This window comes from Plodia interpunctella, chromosome 12, assembly GCF_027563975.2.
Source record: "Plodia interpunctella isolate USDA-ARS_2022_Savannah chromosome 12, ilPloInte3.2, whole genome shotgun sequence".
Taxonomy (NCBI): domain Eukaryota; kingdom Metazoa; phylum Arthropoda; class Insecta; order Lepidoptera; family Pyralidae; genus Plodia; species Plodia interpunctella.
In genome coordinates, this window is record NC_071305.1 from 8,167,544 (window position 1) to 8,188,206 (window position 20,663).

At 32.0% G+C, this 20,663-nt stretch overlaps 1 protein-coding gene across 12 annotated transcripts in view; it reads left to right on the forward strand.

Annotated features, from left to right (window-relative positions):
• spri (sprint) overlaps positions 1–20,663 on the forward strand; it is a 212,301-nt gene that overhangs the window by 95,150 nt on the left and 96,488 nt on the right. For 3 of the 12 annotated variants that reach the window (XM_053752371.2, XM_053752379.1, XM_053752378.1), the window contains exons 1-2: positions 7,255–7,501; positions 19,831–20,280. The exons of 5 other annotated variants lie outside the window; for them this stretch is intronic. In XM_053752371.2, the coding sequence (XP_053608346.1) occupies positions 19,874–20,280 (407 nt within the window). In that variant the 5' untranslated portion in view covers positions 7,255–7,501; positions 19,831–19,873. Of the gene's footprint in view, positions 1–7,253; positions 7,502–19,830; positions 20,281–20,663 lie in introns of those variants that run through there. 4 more of the 12 variants (XM_053752368.1, XM_053752370.2, XM_053752369.1 and 1 more) reach the window with 3 other exon arrangements.

Consider the following 20,663-nt stretch of genomic DNA (forward strand, 5'->3'; position numbering starts at 1 on the left):
GTAGCTCAATTTACTACTGACTATTCCATTGTTCACTATCTTCGTAAACTTAGCAGATAACACAATTTGTAGGGGGTATAGTGACAATCGGCTGGGCTGTTAATTGCCGCTTTCTTGCTGCGTCTCGCTTGTTAGAGAACTTGGTTAGGGCGAGACTAGTTGCCAATGAACGTTGGTTAGAAATTAAATTAAGACTTAAAGTAAGGAAAATTAAGCGTATTATGTGTTGGCCATGTCGCCAGAAAAGTAAATTTATGGCGTTAAGATCTAGTGGAGTGGAGACCTAAGGACCAAACATGCCCAAGACTTCCACAAATACGCTATCTAATGATGTACAGAGCTCAGCTGGCGATAAGTGGATGCCGGTGGAGATTGCCTAACATCGTCAAAGATGGCATAATATGAAGGAGTATACTCGTGTAGTAGAAAAAGGCTAAGAAGACGAAGGGACATAATACCTAATGCTTACTATAATAATTGCTGCAACCGAATCCAGAGTAGTATGTGATAATGATATACGTCAAAATAAATAAAAAATCCTATCAAATCAAATCATTTATTTCGAAATTAGACCTTCACAATAAGTGCTTTTTTAACGTCAAATTATATATAGTAATTTCTCAAAAGTTACAAACTACTGTACTCGTACCTAATACCAAATAGTACTACTACTGGTCGAAGCAGTCAAAAATAATATTCGTGGCAATAGAACACTATAGCATGCCAAATGCCGTATGAAGTGGAAAAGAAAGCCAGCAATGGGCTTCGACGTCTAACGGCTGAGGAAACACCCAGAAAAGTGTTCATGTGAGAAATAGTGAGAGATTTAAATGTAATGCGCAAACTTTGTGTATTTTGCTATATGCAAATAGTAATGTGTTCTAGGAGATTACCACTAATCTGCACGATTAATTAATATCCCGTAATTAATGAACTAACTCGGATAGACGCCATGCTTGGTAATTTAATTTGCGTAAGCCGTTATTATTATGTGGTGGTGCTTAGATGTTACGAAATTGTATGTTTGTCTGTCACAATATGATGAATTGCGATATTGTGTTAGTTTATGTTATAGATATTATTCTTTCTTCATAGTCGTATTCCACATGGCCGAGGGTCGTGGTCATTACGTGGATTGGAACACACACAACAACTTTCTTGGCACTATTAATGGAGTAATTTGCCGATTGCCTTCTCCATTTCACACACAAGTTAATAATCAACCAGTGTGCAGGTTTCCTCACGTTGTCAGTCGTTTGGAAACCGTCAGCTCTTTTCTATGTAATTGTTAGTTTTATGTATTTTTTAGTTATATTATTTTTCTTTGTCTGTAATTGTGTGAAACAGTAATAAATATATAATATGTATCTTCTAAAAGTTGCAAAACACCGGCAACTGCGGAGTTGATGATATCTCAAATTTTGTTTTTACTATAAGATTATTTTTTAACCCCCGACGCAAAAAGAGGGGTGTTATAATTTTAACGTCTATGTATCTCTTATTACTATTTTTATCTTCTTACTCTTTATCTCGAGTGTTCTTATTAGTCATGTTTCATGAAAATCTGTTTATTCGTTCATAAGTTGTAGCGAAATGAATATTAAAAGTCGGGAGTTTTTAATTTAACAAATATTTCTAACAAATAGTTTTACGTGATGACTGTAATAGATAACTTTGGAAAAAATAATCCTCACATGGAAAATTTATTTTCACGGACTTTTTCAGTAGTAAATAGATAATAATACTCTGTATATTGATGAAAAATAAGCCATTTCTTCCACAAACCATCAAGAGTATATCCGTATAGGAGCCATAGAGCATAGACTACAGCGAAGTGGGCCAATTCCGTACAATTTATGAGATTGCGCGCAGCCTCCGTTTATGGTTTTACAACATATTTATCGTTTTACGACATAATGGAGCGGTTTATGATAATTCCGAAACAGTAGACCAAAGGACTACGTTGTCGTATATGTATGAACAGCTTTATTTACTGCACATAAGGTTCAAAATGCCAGCGATTTTGATTTTATGATTACATTTTGACCCTTAATATGAGACGTGATTTTTCAAGTACGGTTTTAGGCGGTTATGTAAATGTGTACTTTGACGGGTAATTTGGACATATAGCTTTTTAAATATGATAGCATAATAAACTATCGATGATAAGTCGAGAAAAAGCAGAAGAAAAGTGATCCCTAGTAAGTATCTGACGCTATGTGGCGAAGAAGAAAATGAGAGAGAGAGAGAAAGATAATGATAAATAACATTTGTACCTATTTCTTTTAATATTTAAATAAAGGTCACGTGTGATGTTTTGTTTTTTCCTTGGCCTTGAATATATCAATGAAGAATCTGTGTATTTTAACCTTAGTTTGACTTTTGTCAATTTTAAGTACTTAAATATAAAATAATAACTACATATTGCACGTGAACATGTGTGTTAAATAAATATACTGAGTTACAGAAATCGAAATAATGTTGTGTACTTTCAGTCTCATGACGACTTACCAAAATTCAGTTTTCACAGGTACTCGACCACATGAGAGGAAGAAATCTGTGACAAAAGTAAACAAAACTTGAAACGAAAATATAACATTCCACCCATCTATATATTAGTCTCGTTTCAATCTAAATTTACTGTTACAAATGCCGCAATGGACGTGCATTTTTAGGCATTAGTCGAGTGTTATATATATATATATATATATAAATATATTAGGACAAATCACACAGATTGAGCTAGCCTCAAAGTAAGTTCGAGACTTGTGTTATGGGATACTAACTCAACGATACTATGTTTTATAACAAATACATATATAGATAAACATCATTTTCCATCATGACATGACCGGTGATCAAACTCGGGACCTCTCGGTTCAGTGGCAAGAACTTTACCACAGCGCCACATAGAAATGAAATAATATCGTGATGAAGGATCGTTGTATTAATGTTTCCGCACTTTACCCCAATATTTGCCAAGCCAATGCAAACACGAGTTGTAGACTAATATTGTTTGTGTACAGGTTTAATAATTTTTGATGTGTTAACAAACAAAAGGGAAGTGATTGATACATTCTATTGAGTGAAGTCAATACATGGTACTCATTAATAGATTTCAATATTATTATTGCTTTTTAGGGTTCCGTACGGAGCAAAATCTGATATAGGATCATTACGTTTGCTCGTCTGTTTGTTTTGTTTGTAAAGCACGCATTGATTTCTCGATAAAATTTGACGACATCGAACTAAGTATATCCAGTCCACTAGCATCGTCGTGAAAATTACGCTTTATTATTTCATCCTCAAATTCAAATTAACCGTTTAAATATCAATCATTTGAATAGAAGCATTAGCATTCTATATTAATATTTACTAACTAGGTTATTAAATTTACCGTTCCACCAATATTGAACATCGCTTATTGTGCCAGACGTTCCTTAGGGACATGAGGTCATATTCTAAACATATTCGTTCATAATGTGATAATATTTGCTTGTCTGAAGCTACGACCTTATACATGCACGATTTGAGTAATAGATAATACCTATAACGTGCAATAAAATAATTAGTTTTATCACATTATAATTTGTTTTATCTCATTCTCGTGGTGAATTCGATGAAATATCTTTCATTCTCTAAGGAACCTGTATACCCATTCCAGCTTTCTATCCTATACTTTCGACTGTGCATCGTCGTAAAATTAAACATAGAAAGTTGTACACTTATTTACAAAATAAATAATTCTGATTTATTGTATTGTCATCAATACAATCAATCAGAATTATTTATTTCGTAAATATACAGAATAAAGTAGATTATACAAAATGCAAAAACATTTTTTTTTTGCGAAAATTAATCAATAGATTATTGATTTATTTCTTGTTAGTTCTCGTTCTGTAACTATATGCATACCATACAAATTTCATCAAAATCGGTCTAGCTGTTTAACAGACAGACATACATTTGCATTTATAATATTAATTGCATTTATTATAGTTACAGAACGCCGTTAATTTTTTTTTTTTTCGAAAATCAACTCTAAAATTACTATAATGTGGGGTGAAAGTTTGTATGAAAAACGTGTCTCTTCCGCCTTCGCAGAGAAATTCATGCGGGAGAAGCAGCTGGCAAAAGCTAAATTAGTAAAAAATGAAAAAAATATTTATTTTACTATAACAAAGCGGTACAGAATAACATAGTATTTGTGCCTTCTATTAAGTATTCAATAAATCACCGATACTAAGACGTGATATGTACACTTACATTTTTTTATTAAATTAATTATTTTATCAAGACATACCGCATACATACCGCACCAGTCCATATTAACCTTAAGTAAATAACGAGCTTAATATTAGTGAACAGAACGTGTCTAGACTAGACGTGTTAGTAATAATCCACATACGCGTACGTTAATATTACTCTATTTCTGGGTGTGGCAATTAAACAGTCTGTCTGTCATATTTTGACAATCATCTACAGTTACAATAAAACCATAAGTGGGCTAATGTGTGTGATAAGTGATATTAGAAATAATAAATCATTGCCTCTTAGTTTGATTTTCTTTAAAAAACATATTTTTCTTTATATCTTTATATCTTGTTGTAAATGTATAAATGTATAGGTTTGATCTTGGCTCATTTACACATTCACTCTTATCCTTTGAGATTATTTAGGTATACTTAATTGTATTTTGTCTAACTGTACTTCTGATATGTACAGGGAAACCTATTATTGGCCTTACTTTTAGTTATATATAACATAAGTACATAAGTACCTATAGAATTGTAACGCTGTTAGTTTCTCTTTTCTTTTTCTTAATATTTAAATAATTATGGCGGTTGGTTTTTATGGGACTAATAGAAGCCAAAACATTTTTAGAGTTTTTGTCTGTCTGTTTGTATGTTTATTCGCGCAAAAACTATTATTAGAAATATATAATATAATTTCAATATAGAACTTCGATGTCCATGATATTTGACTTTCAAACTCATTAAGTTCTTGCTTACAGCCGTGGGAGCGTGCATAGACCAAGAGCTAACTAATAACGCGTGGTACTTGTATTTGAGTGAGTGTTAGACTTGGAAAGTTGTCGACATTGTTTATGTTAAGCCGGCTCCAAACTGTCGTCGAACAATTTGTCAAACTTTGGCGGATTCGGTACACATCTACTGGTTTTCATTGCGGTAAATAAAATCACTCATACTAACAACGCAATGTTCACGCATTCGCGTCAGCATGTGGCATTAGACTGTGTATCGTACAATAGTGAGATGAGGATCCGTCCAATATATTATCGTAGATAACATTAATGCTTAATACTTCCTTATGCTTACATCGTTACATATAAAAGAACAAGCGTTTTTTACTAATCCCAAGCCCAGCCTAAACTATAGAAGCTATAAACGCCAAATTTGGGCAGTAGCTTTAGGTTATTACGTAGTGCTCAGATAAGAAAGGAATTTTCAACATTTGACCCCTAAAGGGGTAAAAATTGGGGGTAAAGTTGGTATGAAAAATAACGAAAATCTTTACTGATCTACTTGAAAATTGGCATAAAAGCTATGCAACAAAAATAATGAAACCCGTGTTTCAGGATTTTTTAAAATTTGACTTTAGGGTAGTTAAATGAGGTTAAAATAAATAACGAATAATTCCATTCAAAATTTCGTCAACTAAAGATAGATATGAGTAGACAGCTCAGCGGTAAACACCATTGTATTCACGTTGTTACTGTTGTTGGTTCGAATCCTGAACTTCAATTATTTTGAAATATATTTGATTATCTATAAGAGTGGTTTCTGTCAGTTTTCTTATGGTTTTACCCGAGCGAAGCTGGGACGGGGACTGCTAGTATAAAAGTCCTCTGCTGCGTCTGTCTGTTCGCGATAAACTCAAAATCTATTATACAGATTTTCATTCTGTTTTCCTCAATAGATGGTGAGATTCCTGAAGAAGGTTTAGTTGTATAGTTTACTATGTTTTTATCCAAGCGAAGCCGGGACGAGCCGTTATTAACGATATGAAATCACAGAACATCATCAAGAAAACAACTAAAATATTTTTTTTTGCAATTTATTACATGTTGTTAATATTCTAATATGTTATATAAATGTAATTTACTTAATTCCATACCTAAATAAGTAGCAACAATTTCCACCAATTAGAATCACGATAGTGTGTGTCAAAAGTATAATATTCTATTGTGTATTGTCGCACTTTGCTTTCTATGCCTCGTGTGTCACAGCAGTGAAAGTGGTATAATTTATGGACACAGAAAGTATGTAATCCAATTTAGAAGGAATTTGAATATGCCATCCATAAATTTTGTGAAATTTAATTTAAAAACATACGGAGAATAGCGAATTTTATTGTGATTGTGGCAGCGATTCGATGTTAGAGAATAGCATTACATAATTTTAAGATTAAGACGTAAAGCTTGACCTTTAAGAGTTGACAAAAAAATAAAGGCGCTTGTTTCTTCGTAGCTGTCACATTTTTGACGTAAAATGCTGAAGTATGGCAACAATTGTGTATAAAAAATTCTTAGTTCCACTTATTATTTTTTTATGGTCAAGATGTACCTATGTTGTCGCTACTAAAAATATTTATTGGCTCTATTAAATATATATATATATATATTGCGTATTGTTTCGTTATTTTTCTTCATCACTATTTTTTACCCTATTGAGACGTATATGATGTAAAACAAAACGAATGTGCACTGCTTATGGGCCTAAACCATAGATAGGAGAAATATGCCGAAACAGTAATAGAAGCAAGGTTTTTAAAACATGACACTATCGTGCTCATTATTTATTAGTTTTTTGGTATTATAATGGTAACTTTTTATAAATTTTAAATTAAGAATTTTTTTTTATAAATAAATAAAAATATTAGGTATTACAAATCTAATAGAAACATTTGACAAATGGAATTTAATTGCCAGAAATTATTTATCAGAAAATGATCACCATTTATTTCAAAACCACCACTGACCATATCTTAAACCAGGTGTAAATCGGAACCTGATTTCTTTGCCGCGGGCAATAATGCAATCACGGCCGACCTTGTCTATATCTCTGTCTCTTTTACACCACAGTTTCTGAAAAGTTCTACGAGTTATATTTTTAATGCCATGGAACTAAAAATGATGTCAGAAAGGGTCTAGAATTTGCGGAAGTTAGGCTGGAAGGGATGCTAGTCCGGACATGCGCAGTAGAGTAAGCCGGTAGCCGATTGGAGTTGTATTCACATCAGTTGGCCGCTAGGCACCGTCGGTGTGACGCGTGCGGACTGTTTTCTTCGCGTTCGCGGTACACATATCAAATTTCACGTGAAAATTTGATATTGTCGTCAATTTTGTGCAGTGTTTTATCAAAGTTCGCTCGTTCACCGGTAATTTGTCAAATTCATTAGTGCTTCAAGTTATGTTTTCAGTTGCGTTTCTGTGTTTTTGTTAAAGTGATCACTGTTCAGTATTGTTGTTTTGTTTTAGGTAATTATTGCTTTGTTTTTTATTATTTGTATTTGATTTGAAATTTGTTATTTTTATCGTAGTTTTAAATATGTCCTACTTTTGTGTATTATACGATGATATCATAAAGAGAGTTGCTTTATCGGTTTTGATAAGTCTTATCTATGACTATGTATTAATGTCTTCTGCATCAACAAACATTACATGATGTAGATTAGTTATAGCGTTTCTATGCATTCTTTCTTAAATAATAAACAAAAAAGTCAGTTTGATAAGACTGTACTAAAATCTGCAAGCACTTTATTTACTTCGATTTTTTAAAATAATACTACATTTGTATTATTTTTTATATTAACTAAAATTTGAATCGTCTATGAAATTTAAAAACCAGTTTCCGTAATAATATACAATAACTTGTAAATTAAAAAGTGTCACAAAATTACTATAATACAACAATATAAAGTTGAAGTAATTGAAATAATAACATTTTTTACGTTATCAAAAGCCAATTGAGATGTTTTAATCGTAATCAATATTGACAATACACAATCTGCAGTAGACGACTCCCTGTGTGTAACAGATGAATCACCAAGTGTATGAAATGTAAAAGACAAAGAAGGGATTTGAATACAGCGAGGGGCCCTTGAAATTGATCGTCGTACTCCCCAGCCTCTGGTTAACCAAACCCCTGGGTAAGACGCAGGATTGTAGGCTCACTTAATTCGGTACAAATTTGATTTAATGCTTTCCGGGCAACGGCTATAGTATATGATGATTATTTCAATGTTCAAGACATTGAAATATCATAATAAGTAATGTTCTAACTATAATTGATATGAAAACCATTCTTTGCTTGATATAATTTATTCTACTAATGTTAAAAGAAGAAATTAATACAATTATATTTTGCAAAGTTCTTTTTATCTTATATTTAAACGTAGACCTTCATATTGATATAAGTCATGACAAGCTTAAATACGAACGAGTCCTTTTGCACGATCAAGAATGTTGAATGTTGTATCAGAGCCATTTTAACTCATCGTGAGTCAAGATCAACTTAATATCTGATTCATATTATACTATAGCATGTAACGACTTAAAATCACATTTCAACTCTTACCTAAGAAGAAACTGGTCATACAAGATCTCTGCAACGCGTGCCACATGTTTTTAACATACAACAGACCAATGGAGCGGTAATTTGGTCCATAATAGGTAAAGCCCCCTTTTTTTTCGATCTGTCCCATTGTTAGACCCTATAGGGTGTAAGGTCGTTGACATTGGCCTTCTCTTCCCCTTTATGTTTTTTCGATTTGCGATATTTTTCATTGCATGTCGGATTAAATAATATATCATTCTTAATCGTATATATTATTGTGTCCATAATCCTGACCATTGGGAATATGGAGCGTTTTCATTGTTCCTGCGTTAATGACAGCTTTTGTACGTTTGATAAAATGTTGAGCGCCTAAATGATCTTCAATGAATGAAATAAAAATACCGTAATGAATGAATGGTTTGAGTACAATACAAACAATACCTATCATGTATTTAAACGGAATGGTAATTCTGCAAAATATTATCGCCCATAGGTATTATTATGATATTTACCTACCTAAACCACAAAATCAAATGATTTCTCAAATAAGGCCAACCAGATAATATTAGCTTAAAATAAAAGCAAGTCTAGAATTTGCAAAGGCTCGAATAACGGATCATCTCTACTAAAATTGGTTAGAAAAACAGTAATTCATTCTTCTTCGTTTGTAAATGCTTTAACAACTCTAACGAAGCTAGTAGAAGTATTTTTTACGACCTTTCTAATTGTGGAATGATACATTAGTGAAGAATGTTTCGTATCGTTTTTTCTGACGATGTAAATTGATGAAAACAATGCGGCTTATGCACGAAGTTACCGTTAAGAACATGTGTGCATTAGTTTTTAAAATTATTTTTTGTATCTTAAATATATTATAGTATAAAATTCTAATCTGATTAATAACTATCGATAATAATTAATCTTAATCACATTAGAATTTTAAATTTAGAATTATTGCCTATAGAAGATACCTTCCACATCCTTGACACAACATTTTATGAAACAATACGATATCTGTTGTTTTAATTTAGCTGACTTTTTCTCAGTCTCTCTTACAGGTTAAAAAAAAGCAAGAATACTTTTTCCTTTCCTTCGAAAACTATATTTAATAAGAGCATATTTCAAAATATAAAAAAAAATATTAAAATGTTCTTTCAAACACCAGAAGCATATATTGAATATTAAACCAATTAACGAAAAGCATATAAAATGATGAGTCAGACGAGCGTAAAGCAATTTATCTGATCAATGATTTACAGACATTCACAAATATATACCAAGTTTTTGGTGATTGCGTTGTTATAGCCACTGCATTAGTGGGGGCAACAATCTTTGATAACTCGCCTTGCGCAAGCGGCCTCCTTTTCGCACGTGTACCTATATGCTATACTATAGTTCAAAGTATATTATACTTTCTACATACTACCGCTTATATCTTGTCTCAAAAGAAGGAAAATCTCCTAAAAATAACGCTTTAAAAATATCGAAGTAAGATAAGCGTCATTTTTATTTAAAATTTCATCGTGATGATTAATTTTGCTTTCATGTTTTTAAAACAGTAATTTCCTTAGGGAGCGACTGTTGAGTCATCTTATCTACTCAAAGGAATTTACAAATCTTTTATGCAAGTACTTGAGATGAATAAGCGCATAAAAACATCTTCCGAAATGCTATTGTGTTTAATTAAAGTGAGTTCGTGTGTCGACATTGATAATTGAGTCTGTTTAACCTTCTAATTCGCATTACCTACTTCTTTTGTATGTATGGTGTTAGCTTTTGAACGTATATATTGTGTGGGTAGATTTATTTTAGCATTGATGGAGTATAGATAGTTTCTTGTAGACTGAAGTCATCAGTATCCGAGGCAGGTCTATCCAGGGGCGTTGCACTACGCCGCGAAGGAATGTGCCCGATCGTGGTTACGAAACAACGTGGCTCGATCATCATGCCTCCGTTCAAATACACTATCTATTAAAACAGTACCGGCAAAGCTTTCACATACTATATTCTTTATAACTCTATTTGCGCTTAGAAATTCTATCCTTCTAATAGGATCGGTAATTACAATTCCCGTCGCCGCTTCTGCAGCTCTTCATGGCTTTTTAATTACCTCTGTGTATGTGGCGGAACATTCGCTAATGTATACAGTTAAGGCCGCTCCGGAAAACACAACGGAGCCATTGTTCTTTACAGCTCCTTATATTGCGCGTAGCGGTCTGACTTCATAGGCGACCGCCTAATGTGCCTAAATTCCAAGAATATCTGCTGAATTCAATTACACCACATATGGTACATTTTATTGGATCGTTCGTTGTCTGGCTGTCATGTTTTTTCATGTGAATTTTGAATTTATGGTAGCTGAGCTTTCTAAAAGGTGGAATGACATAAAATCATGTGATCTACATGTTTTTCCGTGGTTATTTCATATATAGCCACCTATATAAGTATATTTGCCTATAAATGAAAATATCTTCGCGAGAAAATATGCACACTGCCTGCTATACCTACCTAAATGTTTTGGCGAATGAATTGAGAATCTAAAAAAGTGTTAGCTATAACATAACACACCCGAAAAGATGTGAATTTTCAAAACTCATTAATCAGAACCACTCGAACCTAGGGAGATATGAAACTTATCTCGTCCGTTCCCCACTTGTAGCATTAAAGAATGATGAGAGCGATTCGTCATGTCCCCTTCTTAGTGACCTACTTGCATGAGGGCCTTAGCTTTGACTTTTTTTTTATAAAATGTCTGTCACTAAGCGACATTAGTGGGCGACCCCTACGCAGAAATCAATTGATTTCACGCTGCGCTACATTTTTATTGCTTTATCCTTAAACGAAGGGCGAGTTTGAAATTTCTGTTTGTTTTAAAGTGAAATCTGAATATTTCTAATTATAAAATATTCCAATTTGTAATCTTAGTACTGAAGCGTTGTCACATATAGGTATATTTCGATAGTATATTATAATGTCTTTTATAAACAAAGTTTACATTAGGTATATTAAAATACATCCAAATACACAAATCATTACACTACTTGAAATGTTACTAAAAGAGTTTGTTGCACTTAATTTTCTTATGTCAGCTTTTCTATACTTTGATTAATGACTAAAGACAAAACGCTTTTTTCGATATTTGAAAATCGTTTTTAAAGCGTTCATTTTATCAAAGCCATTATTACTTTGGCTTCTATTGCATTCAATACAAATTTACTGTGTGTTAGCTAATTTTATCATCCTTTTAACGTTGTGAATGAAAGTTGTTAACTGTTCTGCTAACACAAAATATAGTATTAATTTACTAACTTTCAAATTCATTGGAAAATGGATCTTTAACCGATTGTTAAATAGTTCTGATATTCTAGGTAGTAGCTTTTTGTTTGGAGTTCACCCTCTTTACTAATGTAATAGAACCAAAAATTTTAGCATTTTAGTAAGTGTTATCGTATAAATACCAAAGAGATATATAAGAGAGATATAAGACATATAAATACACATATAATTTTTCAAGTCTACATATAAATAAATAGCTTCGTTGCACGTACTCCAAGCCTCAGTCCTACCCTTTTCACAGCAGGAATCTGTCACAAGCAAACATCAGCCTATTGTGTGCAAACGAAAACCCATGAGACGTTAAGAAAGTTTCTGCAATAGTACAGTCTACATCACAAACAGAATTCATTGCAAATTCACCGCTATCACCGCGACACACAAGTCCAGGCAGGGTAACATGACATAAGGTCAACTGTACCGGGCGTTTCCGAGGCAATCATTGTTATTTTCCTCTTCTGCTATTAGGAAGAAAGTTTCTGTAATTGTGTATATTACTTACATTGGATAACCGCAATCGAAAGTGGAAATCTTGTTTGATTATAAACTTTATAATAAGAATCCTTGTAGGATATATTAGCTGTAATGAATGCATGAGACTTAGGGAATCATCAATATCGATCGCTTCTATATCACCCGCATAACTGTCAATTGTTTTGCAATTCATCAATTACTTTTGGAAACCGCTTCATTTGTTTACGAAATTATGTACGAATTACGAAATACTAATAATCTTTCTTCACTTTATTTCTTTTTCATATGCACCTATATTATATATATTATATATCATATGCACAATATTATGCAAATTACTTTATTTTCGTCCCTTGAACTAATTGACAACTCATGTTGACGTCTTTTTAAAATATTATGTTTTGCGTCTCCATTGTCTCGTATGCCTATTGTACAAGTATGTATTTAAAATTCTGAATGAAAAAATTCTCAGTATTAGCATAAGTTAAAGCACAATGATTTTAAATGATAGTCTATCCGATCAAATGATCGGATATAAAAACCATGTCAATATATGGTGAGAAATCATCTAGTAATAAACAAAAGAATTGCATTCTTCTGTTAATAACGATACAAACAACATCATTCTTCTATTAATAACAATAAAACATCAAGGCAATATATGTTTATATAGAAATTATCTATGAAAAGTAATTTATGAATTTTATAAAATAGGTACATCTATATATAATGCATCTAACATATACATTTTTTTAAATATTAGTCTTGGTTGTATAATATTGAGCATAAATTCTAGCTTCACATATTTGCAATCGCCGTAATGATTGCAGGCTCAGTATGCATCGTTAGTTTGTGTCAACTCGGCGTGTTTGCTTAACCTGAGCTGCATTCAAATGACTCAACTGACTAAACTGTCGATACAGCTATTGATAATATGTCAACGACATTATTCTTAGGGTGGCATCCACCGGTCAACCTTGTCGTTTACGTTGAACTGCGCATCGCTGACGTTTAGACATAATGCCGTTCTTTTCGTTTTTCTGTGCAGGTTAAAGTCGAAGTTGACGGTGCAACCCACTCTTAAATTGTTATTTCAGTAGTGTTCACATTATTACCTATCTTTCTCATTTACATTTTCAGATGGTACTAGGCTTATTTCAAAATGTTTTCGGACAACTTCATCATTTTCTTAAACTTGACATTATTAAAACTCTTTCTTAGTCGGTTTCTTTCTTAAACTTGTCACTTTCTGTGCTTTCGTAACATCTCACATTACCAATTATATTTAGTTCAATAACAATAATATAAAAATAGATTTCAGAAGAAAAAGATTATCAAATTATAATGTTGTAAATATATTACATGAGATGGAAATTGATGGTTTTGCCAACACATTTTTATCTCCATAATGAATCCAATCCAATATCAGTTTTGTTATGCAGAAGGGAATGTACTTTGTTGATTAGTAGACGTAGGTGAATCAACAAGTTCTAAATCGTATTATTCATATTTAAAATCTATTCCTTAAAGCCAAAGGATGAATATTGACTACCGCGTCGTTACAAAAATTCTGGCAAAAAAAACATACTTTTGTTATCTACAAAAAGTTTTGGTTCCCGACCTTGGTAGTTTTTGCGCGTACAGTTTTTTATTCGACCGATTTGGTATGCGTAACGCAGAAACGTTAGCTCGATAAACATTATGAAGTAATTTAAATACACCTTGTCCTAATAGATTTTGTTCTTGGAATTGACCCCTCTTTTTACACTATGCAGTAACTTTTATTGATTTTTTTTGCTTTTGTCTTTTTAACTGTATTCAATTCTTAATTCCAAAAATCCACCGTATATTATAGTAATTTATTTCATCAAGCGCCCAAGATTTGCAAAAAAATTGGATTTCGTCGTGTCTTGTCCATAAAACCTCACAATATCTCACAAATCATTTTGGTCGTTCACATGAAATTGTTTCCTGTCACTGGTCTACAACTTGTAGAACCTGTGTCAATAATAGAAAATATTGGACAACTCGGAAGCCCCATGGCACATTGTGGCTTTTGCCTTCCTGTGTCGCTCGTGCCCTGAATATAAAGACCCTCGTTACTGTCTCACTATTTTTTCTACCACACTATATGTATAGTTCGCTACTTCGAAAAGGTTATATTTAATATCCTCTTTACATTGTTGTCGATGAATGTAAACTTGTTTGATTTTATCGTAGTTTCCTTTTGTGGTATTGATAGAAACGTCACGCTGGTTATTATATTTCTTGTCACTGTGTGTTTTAATAGTTAATTTGTGTTGGAATACAGATATGAAATCAGATATTGTTAAAATTTTACTAGTTACAAAAATTCGACATTATAATTTTGGAAAGTGTAGTGTAATTATACCACAATCATAACCGGATACTTCATTAGGCCATACAACTTCGTCACGTGTGTCATTCCTATCCTTATTATCGTTTATCAATGAAACTATAGCTGTCATAACAATTGTATTTATGTTATTGCAATAATGAATAGCAATGTGTCTGTTCCGGCTAAGTAACTTTCATTGATACAGCACGTCTACCTATTATAGTCAAGTATGTTTTTACGGTCAGGGCAACTATGTTTATTTATAACATAGAGTAGGTCACATTTCCCACTCGGTATATGTACTCATTTGGATCTTTTAAAGCTTTTTGCCATCCTTTTATTATTACTTTTATTATTATTATCTATCTTCGTGTTTTATAATAACGTTCTCTTTGAGGTATGGATTAATTAGCACGCAGCAGTACAGCATATTACAATGTGTTAGAATTATAAAATTTGTTATATATTGTTTAAAATAAACTTTTACTAAAGTGTGACAAAGACAACGGGTATCGAACGTTTTGTTAATCGATATGAGAGCACCAAAATATTATATTATTATCGTAGATAATTCTATAAAAGTACCTAAGATAGCTTAAACATGTAAGTACTTTTCAATAATAATACTTTAATAAGTTGTTTTATAAATTAGAAAAATATTATTATTTGCATTGTTAGTGTAGGTATTGTGTTTTATTTCAGTAGAAATCGGTATTACGAGCATGGAATTAGTAAGTACTCTGTACAACGAAGTATTTACTAAATCCATGGTTACGAGTTAGATGGCAAAAGACAAAAGAAGATAATGAGTAGGTATAATAATGTCTAATATCCTTCTATGTACATATTTGACGTAGAAATCATTTTCTACGTTAAATGTGTACATAGAAAGAGAATTCTTTTTTATAGTCCAACATTATTACAAGTTGTCATCAACTTGTAATAATGTTGATAATCTTTTTCTATTTTGTTACGTATTATGTAAACATTACAAGTTGTCATGAACTTGTAATAATGTTGATATATTTTTTTTATTTTGTTACATGTTATGTGAACATTATTACAAGTTGTCATCAACTTGTAATAATGTTGGACTATAAGAAAAAAGAATTTGAATGATTTTTACAGAAGAAGTCAAATTTTGCATTGTTTTCGGCATTGACATAGTATTCAGTCACGTGCGTTTTATGTTTGTTACCATTCTTATTAGTATAAGCACGTGATATTTACTTTCTAGCTGATAGAACACGTCTCTAATGTTATTCTTTGGTCAAGGTTCTGTCATTATTATTTCCAACAACACCAGTGACTTGAATATTTTAAAAATCATTGTACATTGTAATCATTGAACAGAGGCCATTTGAAATACTTATATTAAGAATCACATATTTTTTTCTTAATGTCAAAAATAATAATTTACCTAACTTGTATAACAGTGAGTCACAAATCAAAGTGACACATAAAATTTAAAACCCGTATGCATTTTATTTTTACCCACTCAAATAGCCAATTATTAACTAACTTTTAATTAATTAGATAATTACTTTTATTCTATTTATATATTTATATATTCAAAGCAAAATTTTAAAATTGCTTTTAAGTAGTATTCAACGTTATTATTGTACATAGGTACCACATAAGTATCATATGAATTGGTGTAACAATTACTTACAGATTGTTTAAATTTGATATAGATTTCATTCCTGTTTCAGCTTACATCTAATATTATTAGATAAATAGAACACGTGTTATGTGTAATAATATAATACTCTATTGATAATACTCTATTGATAATACTCTATTGAATAAATAGGTGCATCTATCTTTAATTTTTAACCGTAAAAATTTAGAATGAAATGTATTTAAAAATATTATAAGTCAACGTCACTGCATTTTTAGAGTATAAAAAGCTTTATATAGTATCAATAAGGTCAACTATAATAATGACTAACGTATTTGAACCGTTATTGTGGCATTTCGTAACTGCTCCCTTTTACCGGTTTGGTGATAGGTCAATAAATGTTAACAATATAATGTATGGACGCAGATCATCATTAGTTGTAGTAATAGACCAATCTGTAAGTAGTGTATGATTATTCAGTCTAACATTTTTAGAGATATGAATTGTTAGAGAGATCCTGTAACTAAAACTGGATCAATCAACTTTATTAATAAAACTTAGATATACTGTAGAAAACATAGGAAAGATTCTATCTAATAATCTTAAAATAACTTTACAGCAAATAATCCTACAAATTTACCATCACTTAACGTTCAAGGAGCTGTATTGCAAAACGTTGGAGCATGACTAATATCTTCAACAGCCGGTTAGCCGTGCCAAATAGATATTGTATAAGCCGACGTCTAGCTTCTAGTATCTCATGAATCCAGACACGCAGTTTCTCTTTAAATTTAACTTCACTAAAAGGTATAATTTAAATTTGCACTTCGCTTCTGTCAATCTCTGAGTCAGTTTTCACCACGTTTTAAATTAAATACTGTTTTCATGTTATTGTTACATACTGTTTCATTTTTTTATCAAAAATAAAAAAAATTGACCACTCTGTTATTTAAATTTATACCATTGTTATTGAATAACTCAAAGACCATGTTTAGGCAAACATTTATGGAATTGAGAATCTACAAATTGTAACAGGTTGCCAGCTTATTGACCAGATTAATTTCCAGTATTTTTTTTATTCTGTGCCGGAATTGTGGATAGTATTCAAATAATCAAATAGGTTTCTAACACCTACCTTCATATATTTATGAAAATAAAAATGAATTAATTACTAATAACTGAAATACATTTAATGGTTTAGATTTGTCATTCACTACAAATTTTCAAACAAGATGTGTAGTGCACAATTTTCAATTTCGCTTTTATACAATGTACTATACTATCAATACAAACAACAAGCGTTGAAACACTACAAACTATATCTCTAAAACCGTATACTTAACTGATTGTAACACTTTCAAGAATAAACAAAAAGCATAAAGAATTAGAAACTGCTACCAGAGTTATCCAATCACTCATGACCACGAACAATAGCTCACAAGAAACGAATCTACACAAGATCATACTGAGCGATGTCGGAAACGATGCACTTAGCAACATTTCAACGGCGGAATTGACAGAAATGTATTCTTTTATTTCCTATTAATAAAAACAATATTTAATGTATAATCGCCATCGCATTTTAGTAAACAATAGAAAATATCCTACTTGTCTTACAATTAATCATATTTACTATGAGAAATTACTCATATCTGTAGGAATGTAAGTTGATAGATCTCGTTTTGAACACTTTATGAGTAAATTGCATAATATTATTTATATAATGCACATTTTATCTTGCAATTTCCTTGCAAAATATATAAATAATATTGATTGCTCCTTTCTTTTAAAATCTTAAGCGCCTACACTTCTTTATTGCTTCATTGGAAGTATAAATCATTCTATCTTCACGGTTCATCTCGTCATTGGCGAAGTCATGTTATGCAACTAGGGTAGCTGACGCAATAGTTATATAACCAATAATGTTAGTGGCCAATTGGCTATGTCCGCGGAAGAGTGGGTCAGCAAGATATTGTCTTCGTTCTGGTGGATCAGTGGTTCTCGGTTTACTTATGAAAATTTGATAATCTTCTTGGGTCAAGATCTAGAATATTTCTTGTATTATATGTATGATAACTTCGATAAAATTGTAATTTTGTTGATGATCAATACAAGCAAATAAAGTAAACCAGATTTGTTTGCATAAAGGTTTTTGTCCGGCGTGAACCCTTCTTCATGACTGATCTAGATTTAAAAAATACAATATGATAAAAATAATATGATATAAATAATCTTTGAAAATACAATATGATAAAATTTGACTAATTCACCTTGTTAAGTTTAGAAATATTTGATTAAAATAATTGAAATATATTTATACCCTAAAATAGTCGATATCAAAGTAAAGCTACGTATTCAAAATTGTATTTGAAATCAAATAATTACATTATTTGATTTCAAATACAATCTTGAATCTATGCAACGCAAAAATTAAACGGTAAAGTCTTGACTTGGTAGGCGAAGACAAATTCATCCAGGTCAAGGCTAGAAACCTAATGAAGAGTTTCCACCGCCACAGACCGTCGATGTGAGGACAGGACGCGGCCAAGAGCAATAACCTGCAATAAAATATAAGGTCGCATGATGATTGGCAAAGTTGACAAAGATCTTGGAGATATTTGTTGAGAATCGGATTTAGATTTGGTTTTTATAGTCGAATTTATATTCGTTCTAATAAATAATTTTCTAATTTATACATATAATAGGGCGTAGAGGACTGTGAAATGACTAGCCAATTTTACAAAGATCTTAAAAATGTGTTCTGTTTTAATCTAATTTTGTCGCAGCTTACTTTAAGATTCTTTGATTACTTAATTACTATGAGTGTTTTGGATATAAATAGATACATGTTTTGTAAAGCGGAATAGATTTCACAGCATCTTCTTCTAAATGTCGATGTTTATCTTGAACGTTATCTCGACTAGTTATATCATCGGAAGTTGCTAAATTAATTGATAACATTTCCTCCAGATCACTGGGTTATTACATAACTTTATTATAATGGATATAAAAATTACGACCGTCTTGGCCAATCACTATCTTACTCTCCAATCACTACATTATTATGATAAGTTTCCTTTTTGTTTTACTGTTTTAGGTAGAAATTATGTAGAATTAACATTTATTTTCATTTACACAGATCCGCTCTTACGCCATTTCCGCCTATTACATCTAGTAGTGTCCTTGGCAATAATTTCTATTTTATGCGTATTTGATGAGCTCCACTCCAACCCACTGAATGCCAGAGGGTCATTACCGGACGATAAAATGAACACTAAACTGACGCCTACTTATTGTCTGCTTCAACAAGTGTCGGTAACCTTTACAATGAAATAGACATTATCTATGAAGACAATTTAAATACAATTCTAAAAGAAACAAAGTATGATAAAGCAACTCTGAAAATAGTATTAGACGGTTCCTTCTACCGCATAATGCTAATGTAGAAATTTCTTTCTTTGCAGACAAAAATGTAGATAGAATAGTAGTAGCCTATTCGCTATAACGATGTCAATTGATCAGGCGTCGCCTTTGGTGCCGATCAAGCCTCAAGTGGCTCTGCAGAACAGTGCGTTCATAAAGAACAGCCACAATAGAAGTAGTTTCTGTGGCGTTTCTCAATCTCCAAACGGGAATACGTTCAAAACTTTCGCTGTCAATCGGAAGAGTTGGAGTGGAAACGTGACGTTGCCTCTCCAGCAGTTTACTCCTGAACTTGAGGCTCCACAGCTGGCGACGTTCCGTTCCGGGACCGGAACCTTCCCGAGGAACAGGGAGCGGAACAATAACAGTGCGTCGAACGGAATATTAACGCCAAACGGGAATTCCGTGCAAACGTTCAGGGGAAATGAACTGAGAAGGAGCGGATGCGCTAACGGTCGACGGTACGCTGAGATCGGCAACTGGAGTAAAAGGTGAGAATTTTAATGACAATAAATGTTTTCTTGATAAGTTTATGTTTTTTCACAATAATTGTAGTAAGTAACTGTATGTTCAATTAGTTTTTAAGAGTTATTTTATATTTTAAAATACAAAATGGCGGTAAATTACGTAAGAGTAATTTATGTAGTTAATACATAAGTACACAGAATTAACTAATTTTCTTCTTGGCCGTTTTCCCTCTATGTTATATTTCACTCAGTCCTAATACTCAATATTTACTAATAACTAAGTATAAAAAGCAACGCCAGATGGTTCAAGTTAAGTATCGATTTGTCGAACAATTCTTGAGAAATGGAGTTAACACTGAAAACAGAAATATTGTATTTGCTAAAACGAACAAGAGCGTACATCGAAG